This window comes from Neodiprion virginianus, chromosome 5 (genome assembly GCF_021901495.1).
Source record: "Neodiprion virginianus isolate iyNeoVirg1 chromosome 5, iyNeoVirg1.1, whole genome shotgun sequence".
NCBI classification, from domain to species: Eukaryota; Metazoa; Arthropoda; class Insecta; order Hymenoptera; family Diprionidae; genus Neodiprion; species Neodiprion virginianus.
The window spans coordinates 5,250,745-5,265,379 of record NC_060881.1 but is presented as its reverse complement, the minus strand read 5'-3'; the positions used below and the strand labels follow the sequence as shown (position 1 = coordinate 5,265,379).

At 35.1% G+C, this 14,635-nt stretch overlaps 1 protein-coding gene across 4 annotated transcripts in view; it reads left to right on the top strand.

Moving 5' to 3' along the window:
• The window catches only part of LOC124304571 (formin-like protein), a 41,399-nt gene that overhangs the window by 10,798 nt on the left and 15,966 nt on the right, over positions 1 to 14,635 (top strand). For all 4 annotated transcript variants that reach the window (XM_046762971.1, XM_046762970.1, XM_046762969.1 and 1 more), the window contains exon 2: positions 12,174 to 12,257. In XM_046762971.1, the coding sequence (XP_046618927.1) occupies positions 12,174 to 12,257 (84 nt within the window). The remainder of the gene's footprint in view (positions 1 to 12,173; positions 12,258 to 14,635) is intronic.

The window sequence follows — 14,635 nt, the reverse complement described above, 5'->3', positions numbered from 1 at the left end:
ATAAATTTAAAACCTACGACACGTCGTTGATTGGTTTATGGTATAATAATAATATACGATACCACCGGCGTGACGTAACGATTCGTTATTCTGACCGATATTTATGACGTCATGTAACAATTTCGAATTGTATCTCGAATACAAGTCGCCTGATGATATAATTGAAATTTTGTATTTTTTTTTTTTACTACTATAATATACATCATTCGTTTATAATTTTTAATTTAATTTGTTTTTATTTTTTTTTTTTTCCTCCACCGTGCAGGCAGTTAATCAAATTCGCGATATTTCTATACTATAATGTACAGACATATTTACTACTTAGAGAATCGATCAGTCGTTTCTTTCGAAAATGAATCGATAAACTGAGAGAACACTTTTATAATCGTAAAACGATCGTCAGAAGATCTCGTTGACTTCTGGGCTGTTTTACGCGTTTTAAAAAATTGAAATTTATATTTGAATCGATAGAGAACCTGTTCATTTGTTTGTTAGGTGGATATCAGAATTATTATACATAGTTTGTAATCGTGTAAAAATTACTCTCTCTAATGTCATTCAAATTTTTAGCATCGAATGGGGATATCGGTAATCGACGGTTGCAATAACAGAGTTCTCGTTGTGTAAATCTATTATATTATCATAGTTGCTGCTGCTGCTGTTGCTCCACGGAACCGGCATGGCATCCGTTACAGGAAATGACGCATCGTGATTTCTCATGCCTATTCAAACCGGCGAACACTCGACTCGACGAACCAAATGAAACAGTATCGGTATTCGATGAATCGACCCTATTATTATTTTTTTTTTTTTTTACCCTCTCTCTTCTCTACCGTTTTATCGTCTATTTTCCACTATCGCGTCATTATACGGTAATTAAATTAAGGAAAATTATAGTGCTTGTCGATATATTTGATAATAGAGAAATTTACATGAAAAGTGTAGGTTTTTTTTTTTCAGTAAAGTTAGGTTGAAGTGAGTCTCGGAAAACGTTTATATCGGGAAATTTGTTGTATATATGTAATTGATGCAAGACACACTTTATAATTGCAATCATAATTATAATTGTAATTCTTACAATTACTCTCACGATCATCGGCGTCGTTAATTATTAAATCAACGCCAGCTTTATATCGTCGTACGATCATTAATCAGCATTATTATATTATATTACGCCGAAGTAAAGTCGTACAACATGCACGCCGATTCTTGTAATCTTAATTACTTACATGCGAGCAACTCTCTGCACTCATCGTCGTCATCCTCGCCACTCAATCCACTTCTTCCACATAATTATAACATCATAAAACAGCACGCTCCGTGGCGTAGCGACTTTTTTTAATGTTAACCCTTTGAGTTACGGTGATTAAGTATTCTTACCACCTGTTTTATATCTATTTTTTATACAGTCAAGTTTGAAACCGTATTTCTGATAGGATTCCAAAATCGTCCCGATACTCTTGTAAACATTCGATTAGTGCATGAATTTTTTGCCCGACGAAAGTTATTTTACAAAAAATTAACGCACACGGTAATATATTATAATTTCAAAAACTTGTAGAATATTATTATTGTCGTTGTTGTTATTATTATTACGCATAGTCACGGTTTATATTTACGCGAAGGGCGTATGTGTCATACATATAAGACGCGTCCCGATTTCACAGAAAGGATGTGACGGTCTGGATAAGCTTCACGGTCAGACCGGAAGACGGAAACCACTACGTACAACGTATAAAGTACGGCGAAGAAACGGTGGAGGAGATAGAGCGAGAGAGAGAGAGAGAGTGAGGGAGAAACCGAAGAAAATTGCGGAATTGTGGGTTTTTAATTTTTTCCGCGAATGAATAGACATTCTCGAATGCGACGAATGAAATTATTCACGCCTTGCAGGCGCAGCGTTTGCGATTTAAATACGTAGATGGAAATATGTATCAGTTTTTGTTATTATTTATTACAATTGTATAGTATATAGGTACCTATGGAATATTCTGTAATTTTTATATAAGAGAATTGATTGACAGATTTTTCATGCGAATTGAACACGCGATGATGATGATGTAGTTTTATTAATATTTTATTAAGGAGGAAAGAGATAAGAAAGAAAAATTAAATTATTGTCGGTGAAATTGTCGATAAAGTTTTGACGAACGGGGTAAAAATGGTAACGGGAGAATTCGGTCGTAATATTGTAAATGAGAATAACCAAAAATATAATTGATAGACAAAATATTAAGAAAAAGTAGATTTATCATAGAATGATAAGAGAAATTCCTTGCAGAGCGTTCAATTCCCTACAAAAATATCTTCTTGTCTTATCGGTACACTAATGCGTTTACCAGTTATAAAATTCCAAAGTTTGAAATAAACAAATTCCCATGTCATATGATTAGGAAAAAGAAACTTGCGATATGGCACCTCTAAATATTAGTATTAATAACTCAAACTAGGACAGCTTATTTTTTTCATCATCTGGAACAATGAATCTTCGACTTGAATTATGGAAAATCAACTAACTTTCCATGTGTATATTAGGCCTAACGTATATACACTAAGAAAAATTTCGTTTGTTACATTAACTAGAAAAATTCAGTAAAACACGTGTCGTTGAAAAAACTGTTCGAATATTGTTGGAATTGCGAAAAACGAGATTCGCGTAACCATTTTCCACTATCGTCGATCCCTTTTTGGTTATCGCAACGCAAAATCAGTTTGTGAGGTTTGCTCTACTTTTTTAGTTAACAAAGCTTTAACGTCAATTTATCGTTGCGCGAGCGTTAAATTTTCGCAACGGTTGCGATAAAATCTAGCAACAGTGGTCGTAACGAGAAAGAATAGCAACTGCTATAAAACTAATTTTCATTTTCTACCTTGAACTATATTTTGTCGGTTGTGGTAAAAAATGAAAACAGTTGAGGAAATATTTCTCTCAGCGTAGATGAAATACACGTGTGAGGTGGATCGCTAGGCGAGAAGGCCGATGCACCCTGGTTTTTCGCAACTGCAGCGGGTATCGATTGTTCTAAAGCTCGGACTGCACCCTGATGTGCATGGAGTCGACGGTGCGGGCGTCCCAGACAACGAGAGAGGGTTGAAAGCCCTCGAGAACCGAGCACCGGGGGCACCCCCATAACACCTACCTTGCACTACACCCATACTGCGGGTTAATCTAGGCGTGCACTATTGATACGATATTCCGTCGAGAGTTGTGCGCCTGTAAAGAAAATCCCTTAAAACCGTTTTTCAGAGGCTGCTAAGTTTGCCATTTAAAACATACACATTTTAGCCTAAATTTCAGTATACTGTATACGCATATTTGATCGTGGAAGTAACTGTGTGCAGAAAAAAAAAATGTACAAACGTAGAAATCAATCAATCAACATTAATGCTACTATTCGATAAAATTAATATCAGCATCGTAAATGGAACATTTTTTTGTCAATCGTTCACCGATATGAAACTCACAAAAAAATGAAGACACACGGACGATGCTTGATATTTTTATTCAATATTAGAATCAATGCTCACTGATTTCTCGCAGCGACAGATTTTTATTTTATTTTTTTTAAATTTTATTTCTTTATTTTCGTACAAACAAGTCCACCTGGGAGAAAATATATACTGAAAATGTAGTAAAAACGTGTGTGATATTTTAAATGACAAACTTCACGGCTCTTGCGCGAGGGTTTAGGGTTGAGATGAAAGAGATCAGATTCTTATTCATTTATTGAGAAACAGTCAAAATTCAAAAGAGTCCAATATAAACCCTCCCCCCAATACGCATATAGTAATTTATTCAAAAGTATTATAAAACAATACTTGCAGGCGTTTTATTTAATAGTTGCATAGGGTATTGCTCTGCATCCTTCGTTGGTGCAACGTTATCGTCGTCGAAAATAAGGGACACACGCGGCACGCAGCGAGAGGGCTAAACTCGTTCTTAATTATTTCAATTAAGGTAATTCCCCCGGTCTCGTTTCGACTCGTGTGCATATAGACATGATGCGTGTGTCGCTACGCCATGCTATTGTCTCCTTAAAAATAACTCCCGCAAATCTTTTAAGTCGTGACGATATGTCGTTGCTGCTGCTGCTGCTGTTGCAGGCGGCGTGACTCTATAAAGAAAAAACAACCATGAAAAAATATCGTGTACTGTATGTGATAATATCTCTTTACCATTATTCATTGCATACCGTGTGAAGAAAAATATGCGCGTTGTAATTTATTATAATTTAATATAATATAATATTTGTTATAATATTAGTGCAACGATTAATAGATAATCTTATTGTTCCAGGTAATGAATTATGTCTCTAATTTTTTTTTTTTTTTTTTTTTCTTAAGAATATTATTTGTCGAATTATTTTTTTATTTTTATATCAATTTGATATTGGCGCATTTTTCAGCTAATTTCTATATTTCTAATAATAAATTCAAAAGAAAACCTTACACCCGTATTATTATCATGAAAACTCGATTATTCGTATCTACATATTTCAAATTCATTCAATAATATTGAGAAATATAGACATTTGCCCGAACGTTTCGTCGCGTTGATGTTACTATAAGGTATAATACATAATGACTCGAAACAGCTGTTGAAACGCGTTGTAATTCCACCGTTGGGTTAAATTTACATTATCGGAAATTGTGAACGAAAAGTGAACGGGGATTAATGAGTCGACGATATCAAATAGTATTTTTGCAGGTCATCGTACGAAACAACTGGTCAAACAGACTCAGTCGACGATATTATTAAAAATTTACTTTTCACGTAATACATTCACCTTGCAATTTACATGCATTGTATTTGTGTTATACTGTACTTGATACGAATATTCGCGATGTTAGGTGTGCACTTACAATACACACACACACACGCATTATATATAATACATATAGTGCGCGAAGCGTAGTTTGTTTAATGTTTAACAAGCAGTTTCCTCCAACCGCTCGACGTTGTCGTGCATGCCTTGAAATAGGAACCCGTCCTTCGGTTTCGTTTTCGCGACAACGAAGTGGCAGGTACAAGTACAGAGAACGGTTCACATTGCACAGGTGTAATCTATTGTACGTACACTGAGAAAGTTTCATTTTTTTACAGTAACTAGAAAAATTGATTACAACAGTTATCGTTCAAAAAACTGTTTTTTTTTTTTTTTCAGTTAAACGAGGCTCTAACGTCAATTTATCGTTGCACGAGCGTTAAATTTTCGCAACAGTTGCAAGAAAATCTGGCAACGGTGATCGTAACGAGAAAGAATAGTAACGGCTATAAAAGTAATTTTCATTTTCTACCTAGAAGTATATTTTCCGATTGTGGTAAAAAATGAAAATAGTTAAGGACCGTGCGGTAACCGGAACTAACAAATTTCTCTCAGTTTATGTATAAACGGGGAGTTGTCGAGTAGGTAGGTACGTAGTTAGTTGTACCGGAGAAATAGATGCGTAAACGATTATTTGTTATTCACATGGTCACTTGCACTCGCGACGTTACGTTATCCATGCCTCTATTCGCTTTACATATACCGCTGTGTTTCACCTGTATGCGTTATGTGTGGATTTATTGTACTACATGCACACGTAACGTAACATACGTACATGTGTTTAGGTAATTATTCGCTATTCGCGGTGCAGCCGGAAGATTATATGGTATCATAGACGTGTAGTAGTAGTCAAATCACGTACAGCGTACGACCGCTGCTGTTGCTGATGCAACGTAGAAAAATAAAAAGGAAGAAGACGAAGAAGAAGAAGAAGAACGCCGCGAAGCGTATCAGTTACTGGCGCCCGATGCAGCTATCGCTCCGTGTCTCTTTGTGTGCTACACCTATGTATGTACATAGTTACGTACGTGTAACCCTTTGATGCGAACATTTTTTTCAAGCAGTCAAACTCCCTGAAATTTACAATTATTAGGTGTATAAAAGTGCTCGAGACAGCTGATTTCAAAAATTGGGTCGGATTTGAGAAATTTTTTAAATTCGTATCGAAGGATCTTATATTAGCGAATTCGATCGATTTCTATATTTTCAATCCGTCGTAACGGATCCGCTATTTCGAGTTTTGAAATTTTGACGTCGGATCCCTTTTCAGGGACCGCCAAAACCGCCGAGTACCAAATTTCAAGGATATCGGATCAATTTTTGTATTTTTAGTCAGCCATACTGAATCCGCTAGTTTGAATTTTGAAATTTTGTGGTCGGAATTGTTTTTAGCGATCCCAAAAACCGAAGAGCACCTAATTCCACTTTTCTAGTCCCCGTAACCTTCCCGCAATTGCATTTATTCTGTAAGAACAGAAATTTTCAACACTTTATTTATGAGCAGTAGAAATGAAACCAATGATCCAAAAAATCTGAAATTCGGTGAAACATGATTCTTTTATACATTCTGTACCATACTTAAAAATCAATAAAATCGCCGATGGGGTGAGGGTCAGACGTAGGTCGGTTTGGGGTGGAATCCCTTATATTATATATAATATATATAACCTACTATATATTTCAAGGACCAGGTTATATTATTATTATTATTATTTTTTGTTGAAATATAAAATAACGATGCACGAATTAGAAACATAAACAGGGTGTTGCTCAATCATCATGAAATTCTCATGGAATTTTACATTGTGCCTGAACTCTTTTAAACTTGAGTCTAGGTTCAAAAAAAATTTAGCCAAATCTTACAATTTGTCGTTAAAACTCTGTATTACTGTAAACATTTTTTACCATAGCACCTGTATCTGTCCTTGAGGCTACGAAAGTTGACTATATATTCTTGTCGATATTTTTATTGTATTTTCGTTTATCGTCTGCTTGAAAATCGACTAAGAAAAATCGTAAATTTCATGTAGAAAAAACTTGGAAAACGACCGAACACCCTGACAAAGTTGAATTATTTTTGTACGTAATTCAATTCTTATTTGTAAAGTGCAAACTCATTGTCATGCTACGGATAGTATTCAGGGTCTTGTGGTAAATATTCCCACGAGCGATACGTACGTACAATTGGGTGCAACGAATCTGAGACTGTTAATTTTTTCCACCAGACAGTCGTGTTGGCAACAAAGATAAACCTAAAGCGCCACAGTCGGCCGAGCGCGAAACTAACTCAATCTCATATCAATAAATATAACGTAACCCGTGACCGTCGAATCTAACCTCAGAATTGACGTGTCAATCAAACAAGTCATTCAAGGTTAGATTCGACGATCATGGGTTATGTTACGTTTATTGAGATTGAGTTAGTTTCGCGCTCGGCCGACTGTGGCGCTGCAGGTTTCTATGTGTTGCCAACGTAACTGTCTAGTGGAAAAAATTAGCCGTCTCAGATTCATTGTCCCCGAGTGTACACTGCCGTATCGGATAAGCCTTGTCCCTGTCTTTTCACGTAATCCAGGAGACTTTATATCGTGCTGACTAACGCGGGTTTACACGCATCGATGCACGGAGCAGTCGAGCTCCATTATTACATACATACGCACACATGCATGCGTCTATATTGTCACACATACGTGATGCGGATATAAATACAGCTATTGTATACCTTTTTGTCCCAAAAACTTGTACGCAACGCTGTGTAATTTATGTAACACGTAGCTAATGCAATCAACCGTACGTTCTATATATCTGACTATACATATAAACTATACATGTACGTACAGTACATACCTGCTGCCAAAAAGGCGCGGAGAGACCTTAAAAATTTCTCTCACCCGTTTAATGTTACGTAATATTAAAAGTTCTCGGTAATGCCAAATTATCCGTTACTTTTTGCAGGGCTTTAATCACAATATATATATATATATATCTTGTTGTATACTGTTTTTATACATGTATCGGGTATAATACATGCTTGACATTCGAGAACTTGAATAGAAAAATGATGTACGTTTTAGAATAATTATTCTAGAATTTATGTAGAACCACATGGAAAGAATAATGAATTTTTATGGAGAGTGCAAGTCTGATTACAAAACAATAAGCTATCATACTTTTACACACTTGCCCGGAACATCCGATTGTACGTATTGTTTACGATAAACGAACAAAGTTTCGATAAATTCAAGTTATTTGAACAGTCATTTCCTTAGTATCATATTAAATGTAATTGCCGAGTTTTTATCTTCCGATTCGATCGGATTTGAAATTTTCGTCCGCCATATTGGATCCGCCATCTTGAATTTTTAAAATCTGCCTTCAGATTCGTAAATTTATATATAAAAAATGGATATAAAAGTACGATTCAAAGGGTTAACTGTTACTAACTTAAATCCCATTTAAATCTTACAGCCTCTTTTTTATCGTGACAATTTCAAGGTGTAACATACGTGTATACTAAAAGCCTACTATCCGCGTATAATAATAATACACTTGTGCACGCAGGCTGCCCTCCTAACTGGGACAAATACGCGACGAGAGTCAAGGATTCTGGAATTGATGCGTCATTCTCCTCGTCTAGCCTTCATGTTACAGGTACCCATAACCCAGGACTGAAACGTTCCAAGTTGCGCTAGCTCTCCTCGTTTCCAGGGTTAACAAACCGATTTCAACTCATATCGGGGGGGGGATTCATTGTTTCATTGTTTCCATTTTTTGAAAATTTATCGAACCATAAAACTTGGCAACTTTCAATGCATTTTGCATTTAAAATTTCAATTTTCCCCCTACCCTTGCACGCGTCAATATTATCAAAGTAAAATTTATGTTCACAAAGGATTATTTTTTCTCTACGATACGATGATATTTTTTGGGTTGCGATGGAAAAAAAATTCCAAAACTACGAAAATAACGAAGACGCTGACGCGTGTCTAATTTTTTTTCTATTTGGTCAGTAGTATGAGAAAATATTGGAACCGTTATTCTTACAACCATCTGACTTGAAAACTGCGAAGCCTCCTTTAGTGCAATTTACACGCTTATTCGTCGCGCCTATCCTTTGTATCGTACGTATGCGAAAAATGAGAGTAGATCGTGCATCAGTGACCCGTATTTCTTCCGGACCAACAATGTAACGTAGGCTGTCACTTTCGGCTGCATTGTTTGCTCCGCTATGATTCATTTTACTTTTACTCGTTCATTGTTTGACCGAACGTCTCTCCGCCCTAATAAAGTGACTGCGCCTCGATGTCAATCTATCAAATTTCCCTTTCTCCCCATCTGATGCTGCCTGTGTTCGAGCTATGGTACGGTCTGAGCGAGCTTCTGTATAATGATAACTCAAAAAACGCGAACCGCGCATTTTACGATTTATGAGAGTGAATTTTGCTTTTTTAATTATATACTTTTAGCCACAGTTCAGTTAATGCGAGGGTAAGACAAAACCGGTTTTTTTTTTTTTTTTTTTTTTTATCGTTTTGGAATAAATTTTTGTCGATATTTACAAATTGCGAGTTTTTTTTTGAAGCTACAGCTCGTTTTGGAAATTATTTAACCCTTTGAGTCACGCGTTATTGTACAGAGTCAAATTTTATAACAAGATCGTTTTCTGTCGTTTTTGGGGTTGCTGATTACGAATATGAAATCAAATTTTGAAAATTCAAGATGGTGGATCCAATGTGGTGGGCGAAAATTTTAAATTTGCTCGAATTCGGTGAAAAAACTTTATGCAAGGGTTTTCGGGACCGCTGATTTGATTCAGATTCGTAATCAGCGACCCCGGAAACTTAAAATTTATGCAAAACATGTAACTTTCTCGGAAATGAATTGTTCCTTCAATTTTCGCGATTTTTTTCAGTCTATTCGCTTCTAACAATAATAATTTACATTATATCGCAACGATTACCCTCGAATATGGAAAACCTATTGGTATACCATCAGAAATATGAAAAAAAAATGGCACAGAAATATGTTGAATATTTCTCTGAATATACAAAAAAAAATTATATAAAATAACTCTCAGGGTTTCCTCAGCTCAGAAAAAAAAAACCCCTCGTATAAATTGAAATCTTTAAGTAAACGTCGTTGTTATAATCAGAAATATGAAATTGGAATTACCCCGAGATGGTAAGAAATAATATGTCGCAGACAATTTCCGTAGGAAATATTTTCCAGAAATATTGTTTCCGTTACCGTATAAACTATATTTATAGGGCTGGGAAAATTTATTGGTCAACTTGTGCGTAACGCGTTGGATATTTCCTATTATATTATTAATTCAACTAACTTTTAATAACGCAATTTTATGAGATTTCACAACTCTGGCAATGAAAGCGGAAATTTGCGTCGACTTTTGCGTACAAGTGTAACACTTATTCCGTATAACATCGGATCGCGCATTTTAACAACGCAAGCTCGGGGTTTAATATTACGAATGACAAATTATTTACGGCTGACAAGAGTTGTTGAATGGGCTTCGAGTGACGTTGTTATAATAATAACAACAATTATTGCAAATCGAGTATGTATTTATGTATTGTAACTTTAAATCGTCCTCGAAACTAAATACATATCGATTCGCAAATTTTTTTTTTATATTCGCTCGATTATCTTCTCTCCCTCTCTCTCTCTCTCTCTTGATTTATCCTTTCTTCTCAAGTCTTGCGCAGCCAATCAATCGAATCGTTAGTCGGTGCACGCCCAACGACGCTGCAGCATTGCAGGTTTTTGACGTCGCCGATCCTTGACTTCCGCTTCCGGTCTGTCGCGGTCATTTCAATACCTTAGTCAGATGGCATGATCCTCCATTAATGATAGGATAGGTTATGATGGCCAATTCACGGATATTTTATATACTTTCTTTGTTTACTTAAACAATTATCAAGATATTTTCCACGCGTTAAAAACCGTGGATATAAAATCGATGAATCTGTTACACCGCGGCGTGTTTTTTTTTTTTTTTTATTTTTTTTCCATTATTATTTTCTTTTATTTTCCGTTGCTCAAAATTCTATCCAACCAATCACGTTGCCTAATTAACTTTACAACAGACTGTTTAACATCGTTTCGCAAACTGTCAAGAAGAAATCAAGCAACCGTTGCGGTATCGACAATCGTAATTAATTACGTTTCATTGCCTCCTGTTACCTATTAATTACCTTGATTGATTAATCAAAACATCTCGTTATTTTTCCCGTCGAACGATCGCGTGTTGGAAAATTATTTCACCGCCGTGCCGCAAGTTTACATTATAACCCAACGTCACTTTGATCTGTGTTCAGCTTAACTGACCCTTATATATATATATATATATATATATATGTGTGTATATATAATTAACCCAACTTCAAAGAGCTTTCACGATATATTCTTCACCGGACATGGGTCTAGGTACATACATATATATGTATATAATACAAGTACATAGAGATTTTCTTTCTCTCTCTCTCTCTCTGTCTTTTTTTCTTTGACGTAGGAAAAATTGACTTTTGTTCATTCGGAGTAAAAGCTTTTCTGCTTGAATCCATTTTGCCAAAATTTCGCGAGGATGTAAAATGTTATTTTCTTGACGCCAGGATTATTAAATTTCTTTTACTTTAACTCTTCGTCATTTTGATTTTTTACGCATCATTCAAAGTCCGAATCAGTTTTCTTAATTTTTCTTTTGTTACAACGGTTATTGTTTATTCTCTTTGTGCCGCCAGCAGCAGCAGCAGCAGCAACAGACACTCTTGACTCTCACTCCTCGTCTCGTCTCAGACACTCGCTGCAAGCCTGCCCAGATGGCTGTTATAAATTCTCAAATAATTACACCATTGTCTTTGTTCCGTGACGCGGACCCCGGCATTAGCTAATTAATATTCACGCCTCGTTCCGGCCTGCAGGAAAAAGCCAACGAAATTATCATACGCGTATTACTTGTAACGTTATTATATTTATACAGGGTGGCCACACACCTGAAAAAATTTGAAAAAAAACCTGAAATTGTCGGGGAATTTTTAATTTGCTCGTTACGAAATAACAAAAATATCAGTCCTCTCTCATGGGAATTAGAAATGATTGTTTCAGGTAACGAATTTACTTTTTTTTTCGTCGAGTAGACAAATTTGCTTGAACTGTGGTTTTTTTTTATTTTATCACAAAACTTTTTTGCCACCCTATTATAAACCTACACCGATGCCTGCAGGTGTTGGACGTCTGTTTTATCAGGTTTACGGAACCATCATCCGGAGTTGAGGATTATAAGGGAGAGTTCCGTTTTTATAATTTCTTTTTTTATCCTTTATTTTTCAGGCTTCCATGGACTTGCCGCCAGACAAAGCTAAGCTGCTCAAACAGTACGACGACGAAAAGAAATGGGACATCGTATGCGATCAGGTGAGAAAAGAAAATTCTCTTACTTTCCATAACGCAGCTTCGAATCCAGGGCTCTTCGTATATATTATTTACTTTTTTTTCCATTATTTTTCAATCACATTTCAATTCAACGATTATTCCACAATTTTTTTTTTTTTTTTTTTTTTCACATATATTTTGAAATTTCGAACTAGCGATGATCGCGTATCGAAATATAAGTTTTCGGAACGTATCCTCGGACTATATTTTTAACTAGAAATCACCGAATTATACGTATTAGAAAATGTAAATCACGATATACGGAGAAAAGTGGAAAAGAAAATAAAATAAAAAAACAAACAAACAAATTACCATTTTTTCAACCTTGCTTCGAGTTCTATGGTCAAATTAATTTCGAAATATCAAGTTTTCCTTGTATCATACAGTATAATTTGTACAATCATTCGTACGCGTTACGTACCGTAATTAACGATGAGAAACGCGGTGCATTGACATTAAAAAAAAAAATAAAGTGATATCCGTGACCGTTAATATCCATCAACTGTAAACATCTGGTATATATATGTATGTGTATATATATATATATATGTGAGACACGGTATATATAACACAAATGTGTATATATGTACAACACGTTGGCTTGTTGAATTTCTCTTTTCTCAATAATAATACATTCAGCAACTAATTTCGTACGAGAATGTTGAAAATTTTATATTCCGTGTTTAAATCGTTCTCGTCGAAATTATATGTTTATACATATATATATGTATAAAATGTGACACACTTATATTAATAAGATAACATAAACAGGTATAACATTTAAGCTATTTATTTATACATACATCAGCAACAATCTCCTCCCAATATTTTCGATTCGTATGATTTCTTCGCGGTATAATTAACACTTTTGTCACACGTAATAGATTTGTGAAAAATTGTGCATCAAATCTTGCGTATACCGCAAAAGATGCTGCTGCGTAAACAATTTGCATAATTCTAACGTCCCCGTTGTGCGTATACCTCTACACATACAGCAGAGTATGTAATGTACAAACAACGAACATCTGGCAACCAATTGTCGCTTCTTTTTAAATGACGTCGTGACATGTGCATCTTGTAATATCTGGATGACAGCGTAACCTGACTTATTTTGTTGATATTATCGTTGTTGTTATTTATTCTCAGAATACGAATGTCTCTGTCGTTGTTGTTGCACTATCCGCGCATTTTCCCCGTTCATAAATTTTTACCGCAATTTAATCATAGAAAGATCTTTTATAATTTAGCAAAAAAAAAAACAAACAAACAAACAAACTGTTACCTTATCTAATGTTCCGAAAATCGAGAGAGCCGCGCGTGGTAATGAAAAGGTTATAAAAGTCTATTCAGCTACTTCTGACACGTTATATTATAATAATATTCTAAACGTGGACACGTGTTTAGTCCACTGACATGCGTATGTTTAATGAATAGAATAATGATAATAATGATAATAATAATAAAAATAATAATAATGATATACGGACAATTGAGAAAACACGAAATATGGAACGTCGACGCATACGTATTATGTACAACTTTACGTATGTACGTGTATGGGTAAATATGTGTGTCGGGTATAAAAGAGGGGAAAAAAATGAAATGAAATAAGACTATGAAAAAAACTAGACTAGGCAAACATGCCGGGGCGGCTACTGTTTCGGAAAAACCAGGAAGTTGGGGGAATTGAAAAAATTTGGAGAATTTGAAAGACGATCAGAATTTTGCGTAGGGTGTAATTGAACGAGAAAGGATAAAGATTCTGTGGCAAAGAAATAAAATCGTGCACGATGTACTTTTTACTTGGTATAGCCGAATTGGCAGTATTAATTTGAATTTTTAGTGGAAAATCAGAAAAGTTATTTGGCTATTATTTTTAGCGTTCACGATGGAAAAGAAATTTGTACGAATAGGGGTTTAGAAATTATTTACTTTTTTTTTTTTTTTAACTAAAGTGTCAATTTTTTCTTCCTTCTTTTCTGGTACATTGAACGCGGTTTTCTCAAAATTCCTTGACGAAATTTTTTTTTTTATACCTGACACAAATGATGTAATTTACTTTCGGCAGGTAAAGTTATAACAAAGTAAATTTTAAGTAACGCATGATTCATCTTGCGGCTAGACTGCGGGTTTGAAAAATTATATTTAAGTTATTAAAATCTGTGATCTAACGCATATTTATAATACATGGCCCAATTACGGTGAATGCCGTATCGGTTCTCGTTATTTAAAACGTTCCTAAACGAATGACAATACGTAACCTGAATTCTTTTCGGGCATTAGCAAATATTATTCAAATGGTAATTAACCTTTTTTTCTATCCTCTCTTTCGTTTCGACAATTTTTATACTCGTGTATGT